At 42.9% G+C, this 14,525-nt stretch overlaps 2 protein-coding genes across 4 annotated transcripts in view; one reads left to right on the top strand and one right to left on the bottom strand.

The window, feature by feature from the left end:
- The window catches only part of LOC146010088 (uncharacterized), a 340,453-nt gene that overhangs the window by 112,557 nt on the left and 213,371 nt on the right, over positions 1–14,525 (top strand). The gene's annotated exons all lie outside the window — the stretch shown is intronic.
- LOC146010052 (uncharacterized) overlaps positions 10,455–14,525 on the bottom strand; it is a 42,367-nt gene continuing 38,296 nt past the window's right edge. For 2 of the 3 annotated variants that reach the window (XM_083150892.1, XM_083150894.1), the window contains one exon: positions 10,455–12,704. In XM_083150892.1, coding sequence (XP_083007018.1) covers positions 11,044–12,704 — 1,661 coding nt within the window. In that variant the 3' untranslated portion in view covers positions 10,455–11,043. The remainder of the gene's footprint in view (positions 12,705–14,525) is intronic. The other variant, XM_083150893.1, reaches the window with a different exon arrangement.

The raw sequence follows: 14,525 nt of genomic DNA, 5'->3' as shown, positions 1-14,525 counted from the left end.
GTTAAGAGGGAAGTCCGGAAACAGAGCAAAGAGATGGGGAACCTTTGGCCCTCCAGTTGTTGTTGGACTACACATCCCAGCATGCCCTGCTACAATTTGCTATTTGGCCATGATAAAACTGTTGCAGGGAATGCTGGGATGTGTAGTCCAACAACAGCTGGGGCCAAAGGTTCTCTAACCCTGACCTAGGTGGTGCACTTAACATAGATTGTTCTCAGCAGTATTAGCCCGTACAATCTATGGTTTTACACACAGGGGAAATTGACTAATAATTGAATAGCCCTGCGTGGTAAACACAGTAGATAATTGAATATTGAATACGTTGGGCTTGCCCCCCTTATATATCTCAGGGTCCCTTCCTGTGGGGCTACCGGTCTCTGTACTACTACAATTAGCCTGTAGCCCCTCCCCTTGAATATCTCCCAAATAGGCCCTCAGCATTTCAGGCATACACGCCGCCGGATACGGCAGTAGGGGGAGGTGGAGTCTGACATTCTGTGGCTCACTGTACAATTCAGGCCTCCCTCTTGAAGACCCCTTTTCATTGCCAGTTTAGGGAGGGAGGAGGGGGTCCCTATGATATAAAAATAAAAGTGTCTACTCACCCATTAAATACAACCATTTCCCTCATGCCTACCTATATACTTGTACAATGACAAATACAGGGAATAATCCTTTGTGAGAAGGTGGTGTCCTGGGGTATTGATCATATCGGGGCAATTTATCAATTTTGAGGGCGCAGGGACAGGGCTCCGAAAGGAGCCCGTCCCTGCAAAGCCCTAACCCGGAAGCCGGGGGGTCAGACCCCCGCTGACCCCTCTCATCCGAGCCGGGCAGTGCGATGTGTAGGCATAGACTACAATGGGCTATCGCAATCTCAGAATGGCGGTAGCCCAGGGGTGCGAAGCCGGGCTGCCTGATGTTGATACATCGGGCAGCTTCGCATCCCCCATAGAAACCAATGGAGATGCGGCGCTGAAAGGGGGATTGCAGCAGGGATCGGAGATTCCTGCTGCAGTTCCCCGATGATACATTTAGGGGATACTTAATATTTGCTGCTAAACCCCGAAACCGTGTGTTTTCAGGGATTTAGCTGCAAATATGGTTTGATAAATGTGCCACTAAGGGGTTTAAGATTTTTTAAGCTCGGTGAAGTGATAGTGTCTGTTTTTTTATCACTGGCCAATCAGATCCTTCCTGTGAAGTTGCAGGCTTGGTTTGAAACATGACAGGTAGGAGCTGATTAGCTGATTGACGTCAATACTGTTCAAGTTGCTGGGAATTCTTGAAAGGGTAATTTAATAATAATGAAGCATAATTTGTTCAACAATCATTTATTGTCTTAAAAATAAACAGTAAAAATATGTAAAGCTTTTTTTTAAGAACATACTCGACCGAGTAACATTTACAAAACTTTCTTGTTCTAAATAAGGTGCAAGTTGTTGTTTACAAATAACATTTTACTTATTTTCTCGCTCAGAAGCCTACTTCTCTTTTCTGTGCATATCTGCCCTGCTTTAGAAAACAATCTCTCACAGGGCACGCTGGTAGCAGGAATAAACAATCGTTTCATTGCCACTGCATACACATTTGGTTAAGCAACTTTCCTTGTCTCCCACCATTAACAATCATTTATTGTCTTAAACATAAACAGTAAAAACAATGTAAAACTTTTTTTAAAGAACATACTCGACCGAGTAACATTTACAGAACTTTCCTGTTCTAAAGGCCCATACACACTTAAAGATTTTCATTTCAAAAGACTTTGCCAAAATCTTTGATAGATATATCTTTCCCCAAAGTAGTGCGTACACACTGAGCTATTTTCCCTAAAGAGCAAGAGATTTTCAGGAGGCAAAAGACTTTGCTGAAAATCTTTCATTATAAATGGGCTGGGTTTGAATTCCAAGGGTTCCATATATACAGTACATTGGTGGCAGTGGGCATATAAATATATAAACATTGTTGGGCAGTGTTGGCACTAATTTATGCATTGCTGGCACAGACCAGCAATGTATACGTTAGCGCCAACACTGCCCACCAATGTTTATATATTTATATGCCCACTGCCACAAATGTATATTTACTTAAATGAAAACTGCCCACGTATGTATTTATTTAAATGGCATGCATGTACTAGACGGGGTTCGCATCTCCCCCCCCCCCCTGTGTGCCCCTGGAGCGACTCGGCCGCATAATTCCCCCGTGGAGCACCGCGCCGGCCGCATAACCCCCCCCCTCAGTGGAGCGGGTAAGCACCAACCAACCGCCTCCCCCCCCGCCTGGGGCGCCCCATGCCCTACACCGTCCCCAGCAGATAATGACGCACACAGCTGGCCACCAATGTTTATATTTTTATATGCCCACTGCCACCAATGTATTCATTTAAATGCACCAACAATATATTATAATATATTATATAATATAATATATTTATATTATATTTATATATATATATATATATATATATATATATACATATACAAATGACCGCACTCTCACCCAAGAAAGCAACAGTGGGGTGCCCAACCAAAAGCACCGGCCAAAAGGCTGGTACTCAAAAATAGTCCAGGAATCCACACACAAGGTGTAGAAAGGAGAGCACTCTCCAATCACAAATGTAATTTTGTGAAAAATCCAAAAGAGTTAGATAATGAAATAAAGAGACATCACAATCCTTGGAGATAAAGGTGATATAATAGTATGACAGCCCCGACGTTTCGGTCCTAATCAAGGACCATTATCAAGGAGCCTAAGGCATACAGAAAAACATAGGTCATATACACATTAACATAACAGCAAAAATGTGCATGAATACAGCAAAGTAAAAATAAAGGCTTACATTGTCATCAAAGTATACAGGTAGTCAGCGATGAGGTATTCTCTGCCATGTAGGACAGGACAAGGTCAGCTACCTAGTGAGTGCAGTCCGGGTCCCGCTATATATACCCATAGGAAGGGGTTAAAGAGCAGGAGATCGCGCCAGAATTGCCTGCGTGTCAGGCTGTTGGAGCGCAAGGCTATTTCCGGAAATACCGGAAGTCAAGTGGTCGGTGGAACGCACTTGACACGCACAGCTTCCGGGTAGCCGGGAGCTGTGTCATAGTTAAATGAGTACAGAGCGGCGGATGAAAGAACTGCGCTGATGGGGAATAGTTAAACAATGTAAACGGATGATCAAGGGTCAAACAAGACCCATTAAAGAAACAATTAGTCAAATTGGATTATGAGGGATCGCGCATGGCCGGGTAAATAGCGAGAGCCGGAGCCAGAAGCAGGAAAGTGCTGGGGAAGCAGATAAAAGGGCTAGTGGTTTATAGATAGTATTGAAGAGTCAAACTAAGTGCCAGAGGGCACTGTATAACAGTCTAACGAGTAACCAGGCAAAAGTAGGTGGGAATTAAAAAATAAATCAAATCAAAAGTGTCCGGGAGTGCTAAAGGAGAGAGAGATAAAGTGGTGAAAGTTATGTTAAATTTAGACAAGACGAGATGGTAGTGTGCAAAAAAAGGTACATGGGGGATGACATGGTAATGCAAAGGTGAATAATTATGCCACCAGAGGGGCGTGGCTACACATATATATGAAAAAATAATCAAGACAATTATGCGGTGAATACAGAGCATACATAAGGATAGGATAGAGCATAAATACATGAATACATGATGGTCGGGTGTGGGCAATATATACAAAAGTATCTCAAGAACAGCAGATAATGTATGTAGACATATAAATAGGAGATGGATTCATCAAGATGGTCTCAGGAAGATGGACAGGGGATTATTTTCATTAAGACCTCTGGGTGCGATTGTGTCAAGTCTGTGGATCCAGCGGCTCTCAAGTTTTTTAAGTCTCAGGCCCCTGTCACCTCCGCGGGGTGATGGGGGTACCCAGTCAATGAGTCGGCACCGGAGGTTGGCATTCTGATGACCTGCTGCAAGGAAATGTCTGGGGATGGGCAAATCTGCTTTCTTAGATTCAAGTGCACTACGGATGGAGTTCCTGTGGTTCGCCATCCTCTCTCTAAATTTCCTGGAAGTCATGCCAACATAGGCCAGTCCACAGGGGCAGTTCAGGAGATAAATAATATGGTCCATTTGGCAATGGAGGCGGTATTTAATTTTTATTGGTTTACCAGAGTGGGGGTGCGGGAAGGTAGGGCCAGGGGTCATGCTGCTGCAAGTGGTGCATCCAGTGCATCGGAAACATCCGGGGCGTTTGGTGTGTAGCCAAGTGATGCTGCTGTCGGGTGTGGGGTTCACCATCGGGCGCATAAGCAGTTGTTTCAGGTTGGGTCCTCTTTTGTGGGCAATCATTGGAGGTCCATATTGTTGTAGTTTGAGGTTTTTATCGGTGGCGATGATGGGCCAATGTTTTCTTAAGCTCTTCTGGACGCTGGAAGATACGTGGTCGTACTGGTTTACAAACACCATTCTTGGGGGTTTTGTAGATGTCGTCAAGGCTTTGGGCCGTGGTTGTAGTAGGTTGGATCTGGCTTTGACAAGGCAGCGTTTCAGGGTGCTGGGTGAGTAACCTCGTTCAGAGAAGCGGTGGGTCATTTCTTGGAGTTGAACTTCCATCGTGGCTTGGTCTGAATTGTTTCGGATGACCCGCATGTATTGGGAGATGGGTAAGTGTTCTTTGAGGGCTGGAGGGTGTTGACTGGTTGTTGAGAGTAATGTGTTGCGGTCTGTTGGTTTCCTGAATAGGCAGGTATGCAGAGTGCCATCCTTGATGGAGATGTTGATGTCCAGGAAGTTTATGGACTGCTGGTCACTGAGATGAGTGAATTTTATGGGACAATTGAGCTCATTTAAGGATTGAACCATTAGGTTAAATGCTTCAGTTGTGTCTGACCAGATTAGGAACACGTCGTCGATATAGCGCTTGTAGAAGAGTATCTGCGGGCCATATTGTGGCATGATGTGGGTCTCCTCGAAGTCAGCCATGTACAGGCAGGCGTACGACGGGGCCAAATTAGACCCCATCGCAGTCCCAGACACCTGTATGTAGTACTTGCGTTGGTAGAGGAAGTGGTTGCATTTAAGAATTGCTTCGGATAAATCGACCAAGAAGCTGGTAGGTGGTTCAAGGGTGGGTCGGGCATCCAGCTTGGATTTCAGTACCCGTAGGCCGTCTGTATGCGGGATCACTGTGTACAGTGAGCACACGTCCATAGTGGCCAATAGTACCGGGTTTGGTGGGAATACGATGGACTTTAATTTTCCGATAAAGTCAGTGGTATCTCGGACATATGTATTGCCGGAGGTTACCAGGGGTTGCAAAAAATGGTCCACATAGATGGCTAGAGGTTGTAGTAAAGAGAGTCTGGCGGAGATAATGGGTCTTCCAGGTGGGTGAGAGTGAGACTTATGGATCTTGGGTAGGGTGTATATGATGGGGCACACCGGGAAGTCTACTGCCTTTGAATACTTGACAGTAGACTTCCCGGTGTGCCCCATCATATACACCCTACCCAAGATCCATAAGTCTCACTCTCACCCACCTGGAAGACCCATTATCTCCGCCAGACTCTCTTTACTACAACCTCTAGCCATCTATGTGGACCATTTTTTGCAACCCCTGGTAACCTCCGGCAATACATATGTCCGAGATACCACTGACTTTATCGGAAAATTAAAGTCCATCGTATTCCCACCAAACCCGGTACTATTGGCCACTATGGACGTGTGCTCACTGTACACAGTGATCCCGCATACAGACGGCCTACGGGTACTGAAATCCAAGCTGGATGCCCGACCCACCCTTGAACCACCTACCAGCTTCTTGGTCGATTTATCCGAAGCAATTCTTAAATGCAACCACTTCCTCTACCAACGCAAGTACTACATACAGGTGTCTGGGACTGCGATGGGGTCTAATTTGGCCCCGTCGTACGCCTGCCTGTACATGGCTGACTTCGAGGAGACCCACATCATGCCACAATATGGCCCGCAGATACTCTTCTACAAGCGCTATATCGACGACGTGTTCCTAATCTGGTCAGACACAACTGAAGCATTTAACCTAATGGTTCAATCCTTAAATGAGCTCAATTGTCCCATAAAATTCACTCATCTCAGTGACCAGCAGTCCATAAACTTCCTGGACATCAACATCTCCATCAAGGATGGCACTCTGCATACCTGCCTATTCAGGAAACCAACAGACCGCAACACATTACTCTCAACAACCAGTCAACACCCTCCAGCCCTCAAAGAACACTTACCCATCTCCCAATACATGCGGGTCATCCGAAACAATTCAGACCAAGCCACGATGGAAGTTCAACTCCAAGAAATGACCCACCGCTTCTCTGAACGAGGTTACTCACCCAGCACCCTGAAACGCTGCCTTGTCAAAGCCAGATCCAACCTACTACAACCACGGCCCAAAGCCTTGACGACATCTACAAAACCCCCAAGAATGGTGTTTGTAAACCAGTACGACCACGTATCTTCCAGCGTCCAGAAGAGCTTAAGAAAACATTGGCCCATCATCGCCACCGATAAAAACCTCAAACTACAACAATATGGACCTCCAATGATTGCCCACAAAAGAGGACCCAACCTGAAACAACTGCTTATGCGCCCGATGGTGAACCCCACACCCGACAGCAGCATCACTTGGCTACACACCAAACGCCCCGGATGTTTCCGATGCACTGGATGCACCACTTGCAGCAGCATGACCCCTGGCCCTACCTTCCCGCACCCCCACTCTGGTAAACCAATAAAAATTAAATACCGCCTCCATTGCCAAATGGACCATATTATTTATCTCCTGAACTGCCCCTGTGGACTGGCCTATGTTGGCATGACTTCCAGGAAATTTAGAGAGAGGATGGCGAACCACAGGAACTCCATCCGTAGTGCACTTGAATCTAAGAAAGCAGATTTGCCCATCCCCAGACATTTCCTTGCAGCAGGTCATCAGAATGCCAACCTCCGGTGCCGACTCATTGACTGGGTACCCCCATCACCCCGCGGAGGTGACAGGGGCCTGAGACTTAAAAAACTTGAGAGCCGCTGGATCCACAGACTTGACACAATCGCACCCAGAGGTCTTAATGAAAATAATCCCCTGTCCATCTTCCTGAGACCATCTTGATGAATCCATCTCCTATTTATATGTCTACATACATTATCTGCTGTTCTTGAGATACTTTTGTATATATTGCCCACACCCGACCATCATGTATTCATGTATTTATGCTCTATCCTATCCTTATGTATGCTCTGTATTCACCGCATAATTGTCTTGATTATTTTTTCATATATATGTGTAGCCACGCCCCTCTGGTGGCATAATTATTCACCTTTGCATTACCATGTCATCCCCCATGTACCTTTTTTTGCACACTACCATCTCGTCTTGTCTAAATTTAACATAACTTTCACCACTTTATCTCTCTCTCCTTTAGCACTCCCGGACACTTTTGATTTGATTTATTTTTTAATTCCCACCTACTTTTGCCTGGTTACTCGTTAGACTGTTATACAGTGCCCTCTGGCACTTAGTTTGACTCTTCAATACTATCTATAAACCACTAGCCCTTTTATCTGCTTCCCCAGCACTTTCCTGCTTCTGGCTCCGGCTCTCGCTATTTACCCGGCCATGCGCGATCCCTCATAATCCAATTTGACTAATTGTTTCTTTAATGGGTCTTGTTTGACCCTTGATCATCCGTTTACATTGTTTAACTATTCCCCATCAGCGCAGTTCTTTCATCCGCCGCTCTGTACTCATTTAACTATGACACAGCTCCCGGCTACCCGGAAGCTGTGCGTGTCAAGTGCGTTCCACCGACCACTTGACTTCCGGTATTTCCGGAAATAGCCTTGCGCTCCAACAGCCTGACACGCAGGCAATTCTGGCGCGATCTCCTGCTCTTTAACCCCTTCCTATGGGTATATATAGCGGGACCCGGACTGCACTCACTAGGTAGCTGACCTTGTCCTGTCCTACATGGCAGAGAATACCTCATCGCTGACTACCTGTATACTTTGATGACAATGTAAGCCTTTATTTTTACTTTGCTGTATTCATGCACATTTTTGCTGTTATGTTAATGTGTATATGACCTATGTTTTTCTGTATGCCTTAGGCTCCTTGATAATGGTCCTTGATTAGGACCGAAACGTCGGGGCTGTCATACTATTATATCACCTTTATCTCCAAGGATTGTGATGTCTCTTTATTTCATTATCTAACTCTTTTGGATTTTTCACAAAATTACATTTGTGATTGGAGAGTGCTCTCCTTTCTACACCTTGTGTGTGGATTCCTGGACTATATATATATATATATATATATGTATATTATATTTATATATATATATAATATATTTATATATATATATATAAATATATATATATATTTATATATATATATATATATATATATATTTATATATATATTTATATATATATACTGTATATATATATATATATTATATATATATATATTTTATATATATTATATTGGTGCATTTAATGAATTCATTGGTGGCAGTGGGCAGAATAATATAAACATTGGTGGCCAGCAGGGTGTTAGCAGAGAGCAGTGCTGTCTGCTCCGTAGTTAGCAAGGCTGGGGGCGGGGCCAGCCTGGCTGGGGAGCAGGGCTCTGCAGCAGCAGCAGCATCCAGCCGGCGGACCAGAAGGAGCACAGGGTGAGTACAGACAGGCGAGGGGGCGAGGGGGCGGGGGGCGGTCCGCCGGGCTGAAAGTGGTTAATCTTTCAGCCCGGCAGGCGTACACACATGGCGATGATGGATGAAAAACCATCCATCATCGCCACATCTGCTGGTAAAACCAGCAGATGAACCACTTTCCTAGCGATGATGCGGGAGCGCGCATCATCGCTAGTCGGCAATCTCCGGGGCATACACACTGGGCAATTTTCGGCCGAAAATCGTCAACTGTGTATGGGCCTTAAGTAAGGTGCAAGTTGTTGTTTACAAATAACATTTTACTTACTTTCTCGCTCAGAAGCCTACTTCTCTTTTCTGTGCATATCTGCCCTGCTTTAGAAAACAATCTCTCACAGGGCACGCTGGTAGCAGGAATAAACAATCGTTTCATTGCCACTGCATACACATTTGGGTAAGTAAATTTCCTTGTCTCCCACCATTCCAAAGGGTCACATGTGCGTGCCAAATATGGTTCATTTAAGTATTTGTCGATTTCGACGGTAGCTTCTGCTGTGGGGTCTTGCCTAGCATGCAAATGGCTACGAGCCCTATCAAATCGGCCCCAAACAATAGAAGAAGGAGTGCTAGCTTGTGATGCTGGCTGAAGTCTTGGTGTTGCGTCCCTATTCTGAGCTGCCGCTTTAACCCTCCCGATAAGCGACTTATAGGCAACTTTGTACTTTTGTTCATCTCCAAATCCCTCTCTTTTAAACCTTGGATCTAAAAGAACCGTTTGTGCAATTAACTCAACCGATTCTCTGTGGCTAAACCGCCTAATTAAGCCGTCGAAGAGAAGCTTGCTTAATGTAACAATGCTTTCAGGAACATCAGGGTTGATTTCTATATACTCTTTAACACTTTCTAGCATCATTCTAGACAGCACGGTCGTCTTTGACAATGAAACATTACTTTCAGCTGATATTTCCGTTAAACAACTAAGCCGTGCGCCGTACGTTCGACTCCTAGGCGGAGGAGACATGTGGATGGGTAGGGGTGTGGGGAAAGTGTCCTCCAACATGTGTTGGCCTTCCGGCCTTGCTCAGGGAGCTGGTGTAGCCGGATGCGCTGGCGGGGAGTCTTGTGGGCGTATGAAGAGAGCCATCTTTGTTGTGGGCTAACTGCCCATTTCGGTATATTACAATCTATTTGATGTGTCCATTTTATGCTGGGTTAACGTCATAATGTCAGAGTGAGATATATAGCTCGACAAATGTTTTTGAATTAGTTTCTTAACCCTCCGTTAGTGATGGTAGAAAGCCACCTAATTGTGATATTACATGATCGGTCTGCGGCCATTTGCACTTCTTGGGTGCACATTATTCTGCAGGGGACCTGGTACTCCAGATCTTGGTGCTTGTAGTTGGCTGCTGGAAAGGGGCTTATTAGGTACATTATTGTAGGCTTATTTGGGATCAGAATGGCTATGATCATAAATGTACAGTAAATCTTACATGGTACTTATTAGGTACATTATTGTACACTTATTTGGGAGCAGAATGGCTGTGATCATAAATGTAAATCTTACATGGTACTAATGGACCTGACTTCATTGTTGACATTCAGACTAGTGCCTCTTTTTTTATCATTTTCAAGGAGTCCCCACCTCTCCCGTTCTTAGCTACTGTCTTAATTCCTATAAAAATGGGGTAGGGGGACTGGGACAGTTTACCTATGCACTAATACCCACCGAACGTTGTTTATAGAATTGGTATCATTGATAAAGTATCCACAATAATGAAGATGATGTGCCTCGATTGCCACCGATTTATTTATTTTTTATTTCATTTTTCTTTATTATTTCAATTCTTTTTAAAACACCAATACAAACAATAGGAATACACATTCCCTTATTGACATCTTTAGACAGGACAAGACATACATACCAAAACTTACAATTCTCGACAGTCAAATTTACTTGATTAATACCATCATCGATAAATATAATACAGCAGGGGGAAAGAGGTAAGAAACCTGCCACTGATTTATAACCGATCTGCAAATGATGTTCCTTTTAGATTTTTTTCTCGCCAACTTGTGCAATGTGTATGCGTTTTCCTCTTGTAACCATTTACTTATGTAGCATTCTTTTAAAATAATTTTGAACCGCTTCAGAATATTTATCAATACCGCAATAACTACCTGTTTTTATACGTCCTAATAGGCTGTCTTTTTTATATGAAATTATATAAATGCATATCTATTTCATATAAAAAGGGCGTACAAGGGGGAGTGGTAGGGGCGTGGAAAGGGGTCTATCTAAACACTGTCTATCTAATAATCCACACCCGACGGATGATAGAGGAATTTAGTATCAATGCTTCCATTTCATGTAAATCTTCTCATTGAAATTATATTTTTTGTGTGTGAGTTTTCTGGTGTTTACGAACAATTGATTTAGTTCCAAAACATTTCCCACATTCAGAGCATGAAAATGGTTTCTCACCTGTGTGACTTCTCTCATGTTGAACAAGAGCTGATTTATCAATAAAACATTTCTCACATTCAGAGCATGGAAATGGTTTCTCCCCTGTGTGAATTCTCTCATGTATAACAAGAGCTAATTTATTTGTAAAACATTTCCCACATTCAGAGCATGAAAATGGTTTCTCTCCTGTGTGACTTCTCTCATGTTTAACAAGAGCCGATTTATCTCTAAAACATTTCTCACATTTAGAGCATGGAAATGGTTTCTCACCTGTGTGAAGTCTCTCATGTGTAACAAGACTGTCTTTTTGTCTAAAACATTTCTCACATTCAGAGCATGAAAATGGTTTCTCTCCTGTGTGACTTCTCTCATGTTTAACAAGACCCGATTTATCTCTAAAACATTTCCCACATTCAGAGCATGAAAATGGTTCCTCCCCTGTGTGAAGTCTCTCGTGTTTAACAAGAGCCAATTTATCTCTAAAACATTTCTCACATTCAGAGCATGAAAATGGTTTCACACCTGTGTGAAGTCTCTCATGTATAACAAGAGTTTGTTTTAGCCTAAAACATTTCCCACATTCAGAGCATGAAAATGGTCTCTCATCTGTGTGACTTCTCTCATGTTTAACAAGAGCTAATTTATTTATAAAACATTTCCCACATTCAGAGCATGGAAATGGTTTCTCCCCTGCGTGAAGTCTCTCATGTCTAACAAGAGTTGATTTATCTTTAAAACATTTCTCACATTCAGAGCATGAAAATGGTTTCTCCCCTGTGTGAATTCTCTCATGTATAACAAGACTTTGTTTTAGTCTAAAACATTTCTCACATTCTGAACATGAAAATGGTTTCTCACCTGTGTGACTTCTCTCATGTCTAACCAGAGCTACTTTACTTATAAAACATTTCTCACATTCAGAGCATGAAAATGGGTTCTCTCCTGTGTGACTTCTCTCATGTCTAACCAGAGCTAATTTACTTATAAAACATTTCTCACATTCAGAGCATGAAAATGGTTTCTCCACTGAGTGAAGTCTCTGATGTTTAACAAGACCCGATTTATCTCTGAAACATTTCTCACATTCAGAGCATGGAAATGGTTTCTCCTCTGTGTGACTAAACTTGTGTCTAACAAGAGTTGATTTAGCTCTAAAACATTTCCCACATTCAGAGCATGAAAATGGTTTCTCACCTGTGTGAAGTCTCTCATGTTGAACAAGAGTTGATTTATCTCTAAAACATTTCCCACATTTAGAACATGAAAATGGTTTCTCATCTGTGTGATGTCTCTGATGTAAAACAGAATCTGACTGATGTATTGAACTCTTACCAAACTTAGAACTGGATGATATTGTATCATCTTTATGGTCTGTACTGTGTATAGTAAGGTCTGATATATCAGGAGAAGGTTCCTCATGACTAGAGGGACCAGATGAAATCTCTGCACTGTGAAATGTTGGGTGTGTATTGTAGATAATGGGTTTTTCTTCTGGAGAATCTTGTCTGATGTTCTTATCTTCTATAAAACCTGGATACACAATGAGATCTCCCTCCGAGGTATTCCTGCTTGTGCGCCCATCTACTGGAAACAGACAGAATTGTTTACATTGAGAAGCAAATGTTCATGGATAATTTAGTACTTCTACTGAACATGTCTAATGCTGCGTACACACTGGCCAATATATCGCTGGTCTGTCAGGCAGTGATAGGTGAACGACATCAGTCAGATATATTGAGTCAGCTCTGCAACACAGCTGAAGGTCAACATACCTAAAGCTAGATGGTGCACGGTGCTGTGTGTAAGGTTGATCTCATGACCGCCCATACACCCGCTGCAGTAGGCAGCGGTGATGCGCAGCTGAATTGGCCAGCGCATGTAATTGCATCCGCCCAGTTAGATCGGTTACTATGGATTGGGCAGGGTGTATGGAGAACACACTGCCCGATCCGTCCACAGATATAGCTATACACGTCAGTTTAAGTGGCGATCTGCTATTGCGGTCAGTGTGACAGTCGAGACCGTAGTAGATAGTGAATAGTGTTTCCAAAATTTAGATCCATCACTTAACAAATTATTCTCCCACATACTAGCAGCGGCAAAATCTCTGATAGCTAGAAATTGGAAATCTCTCTCCCCTCCCTCTTTACCAGCCCTGACTAACTATGTGTGGTATATTGCCAGTATGGAGAAAATTACATACTATCTCCACGACTGCCCGCACAAATTTAACTCGGTCTGGGACCCTTGGATCTCAGCCTATCCCTCCCACACCACTTAAATACCACCACCTGCCTTATGACTGGCCCAAATATATGAGCGATTTATACTCGGGTCCTCTTCTCTCTTCTCTCCCCCCCTGACCTCCCTTACAGCAGGACTATTATTCTCTCCCCAGCTATAACTACTACACTCACATGCCATTATCCCCCAGTTGTCTTCCCGCTCTTATATATGTGACCCCCCCCCCCTGTCTCCCCATTCCTCGTCTTCCTCCTTTACTACATTTTTTTGTTATCCCCTTATATAATGTTCCTAAAAACAGAGAGATGTAAAATGTTTGTTTGCTAATATTAATGTACTCAACTGTACTGCTCTCTCCTTTTACACAAATAAAGAGTTTAAAAAAAATAAAAGTGACAGGTACCACGCCCACGCCACTCCCCGTTCACGCCCATTTTCACAACCCTGGCACTTCTCATTATACGCCCACTTTTAATAGTTTATATAAATAAGCTTGCAAAGTTATAAACTGTGTTTAAACATTGAAATTTATTCTAAAGTTAACCCTTTGAAGAAGCATTAGTAAATATGCCCATTGAAATAATGCGTTAGAGTTGCTTGATTTTAATAAGACTACAATATAGGAATATTGTTTATTTGTTTCAAGCTTGATATAAGACTCCACGCTTGCAATCTGCTATGTCTGTGAATGAAAAGATAGGAATGCTGTTCGTTTAGATAAGAGATTAGTTGGGGGCAGACACACTTAATTGGAAAAAAAACAGATGTGTTAAACATCTCCATTTTGAAAGAGATTAACAAATAGTTTAGTTTAAAAACACAGGATAACCTCTCATTTAGATTAAGAGATTAGTAGTTGCAGACACTGGATCTGAAATGTTTGCTAACCGCACTAATTAAGGAATGCTGTTCGTTTAGATAAGTGATTAGTAGTTGCAGATGCAATTAATTGAAAAAAACAGATGGTAGCGTTTGCTAACTAATCTAATTGCAAAACAGATGTGTGTATGCCATATGATGAGCTGATGCTGCAATAGAGATATTAGAGTAGTGTATTTCCATATATTAAATTTAGTGTAGGCTTGAGAGAACATATTAAGAACACAGAACGGGGCGGAGATAGATATAACAGACTCTGCAGCCGAGAAGCCTACTGGATAT

This window comes from Crinia signifera, chromosome 6 (assembly GCF_055691185.1).
Source record: "Crinia signifera chromosome 6, ASM5569118v1, whole genome shotgun sequence".
In the NCBI taxonomy this organism is placed as follows: domain Eukaryota; kingdom Metazoa; phylum Chordata; class Amphibia; order Anura; family Myobatrachidae; genus Crinia; species Crinia signifera.
The sequence above is the reverse complement of the archived record's forward strand: the minus strand, read 5'-3'. Positions and strand labels throughout refer to the sequence as shown.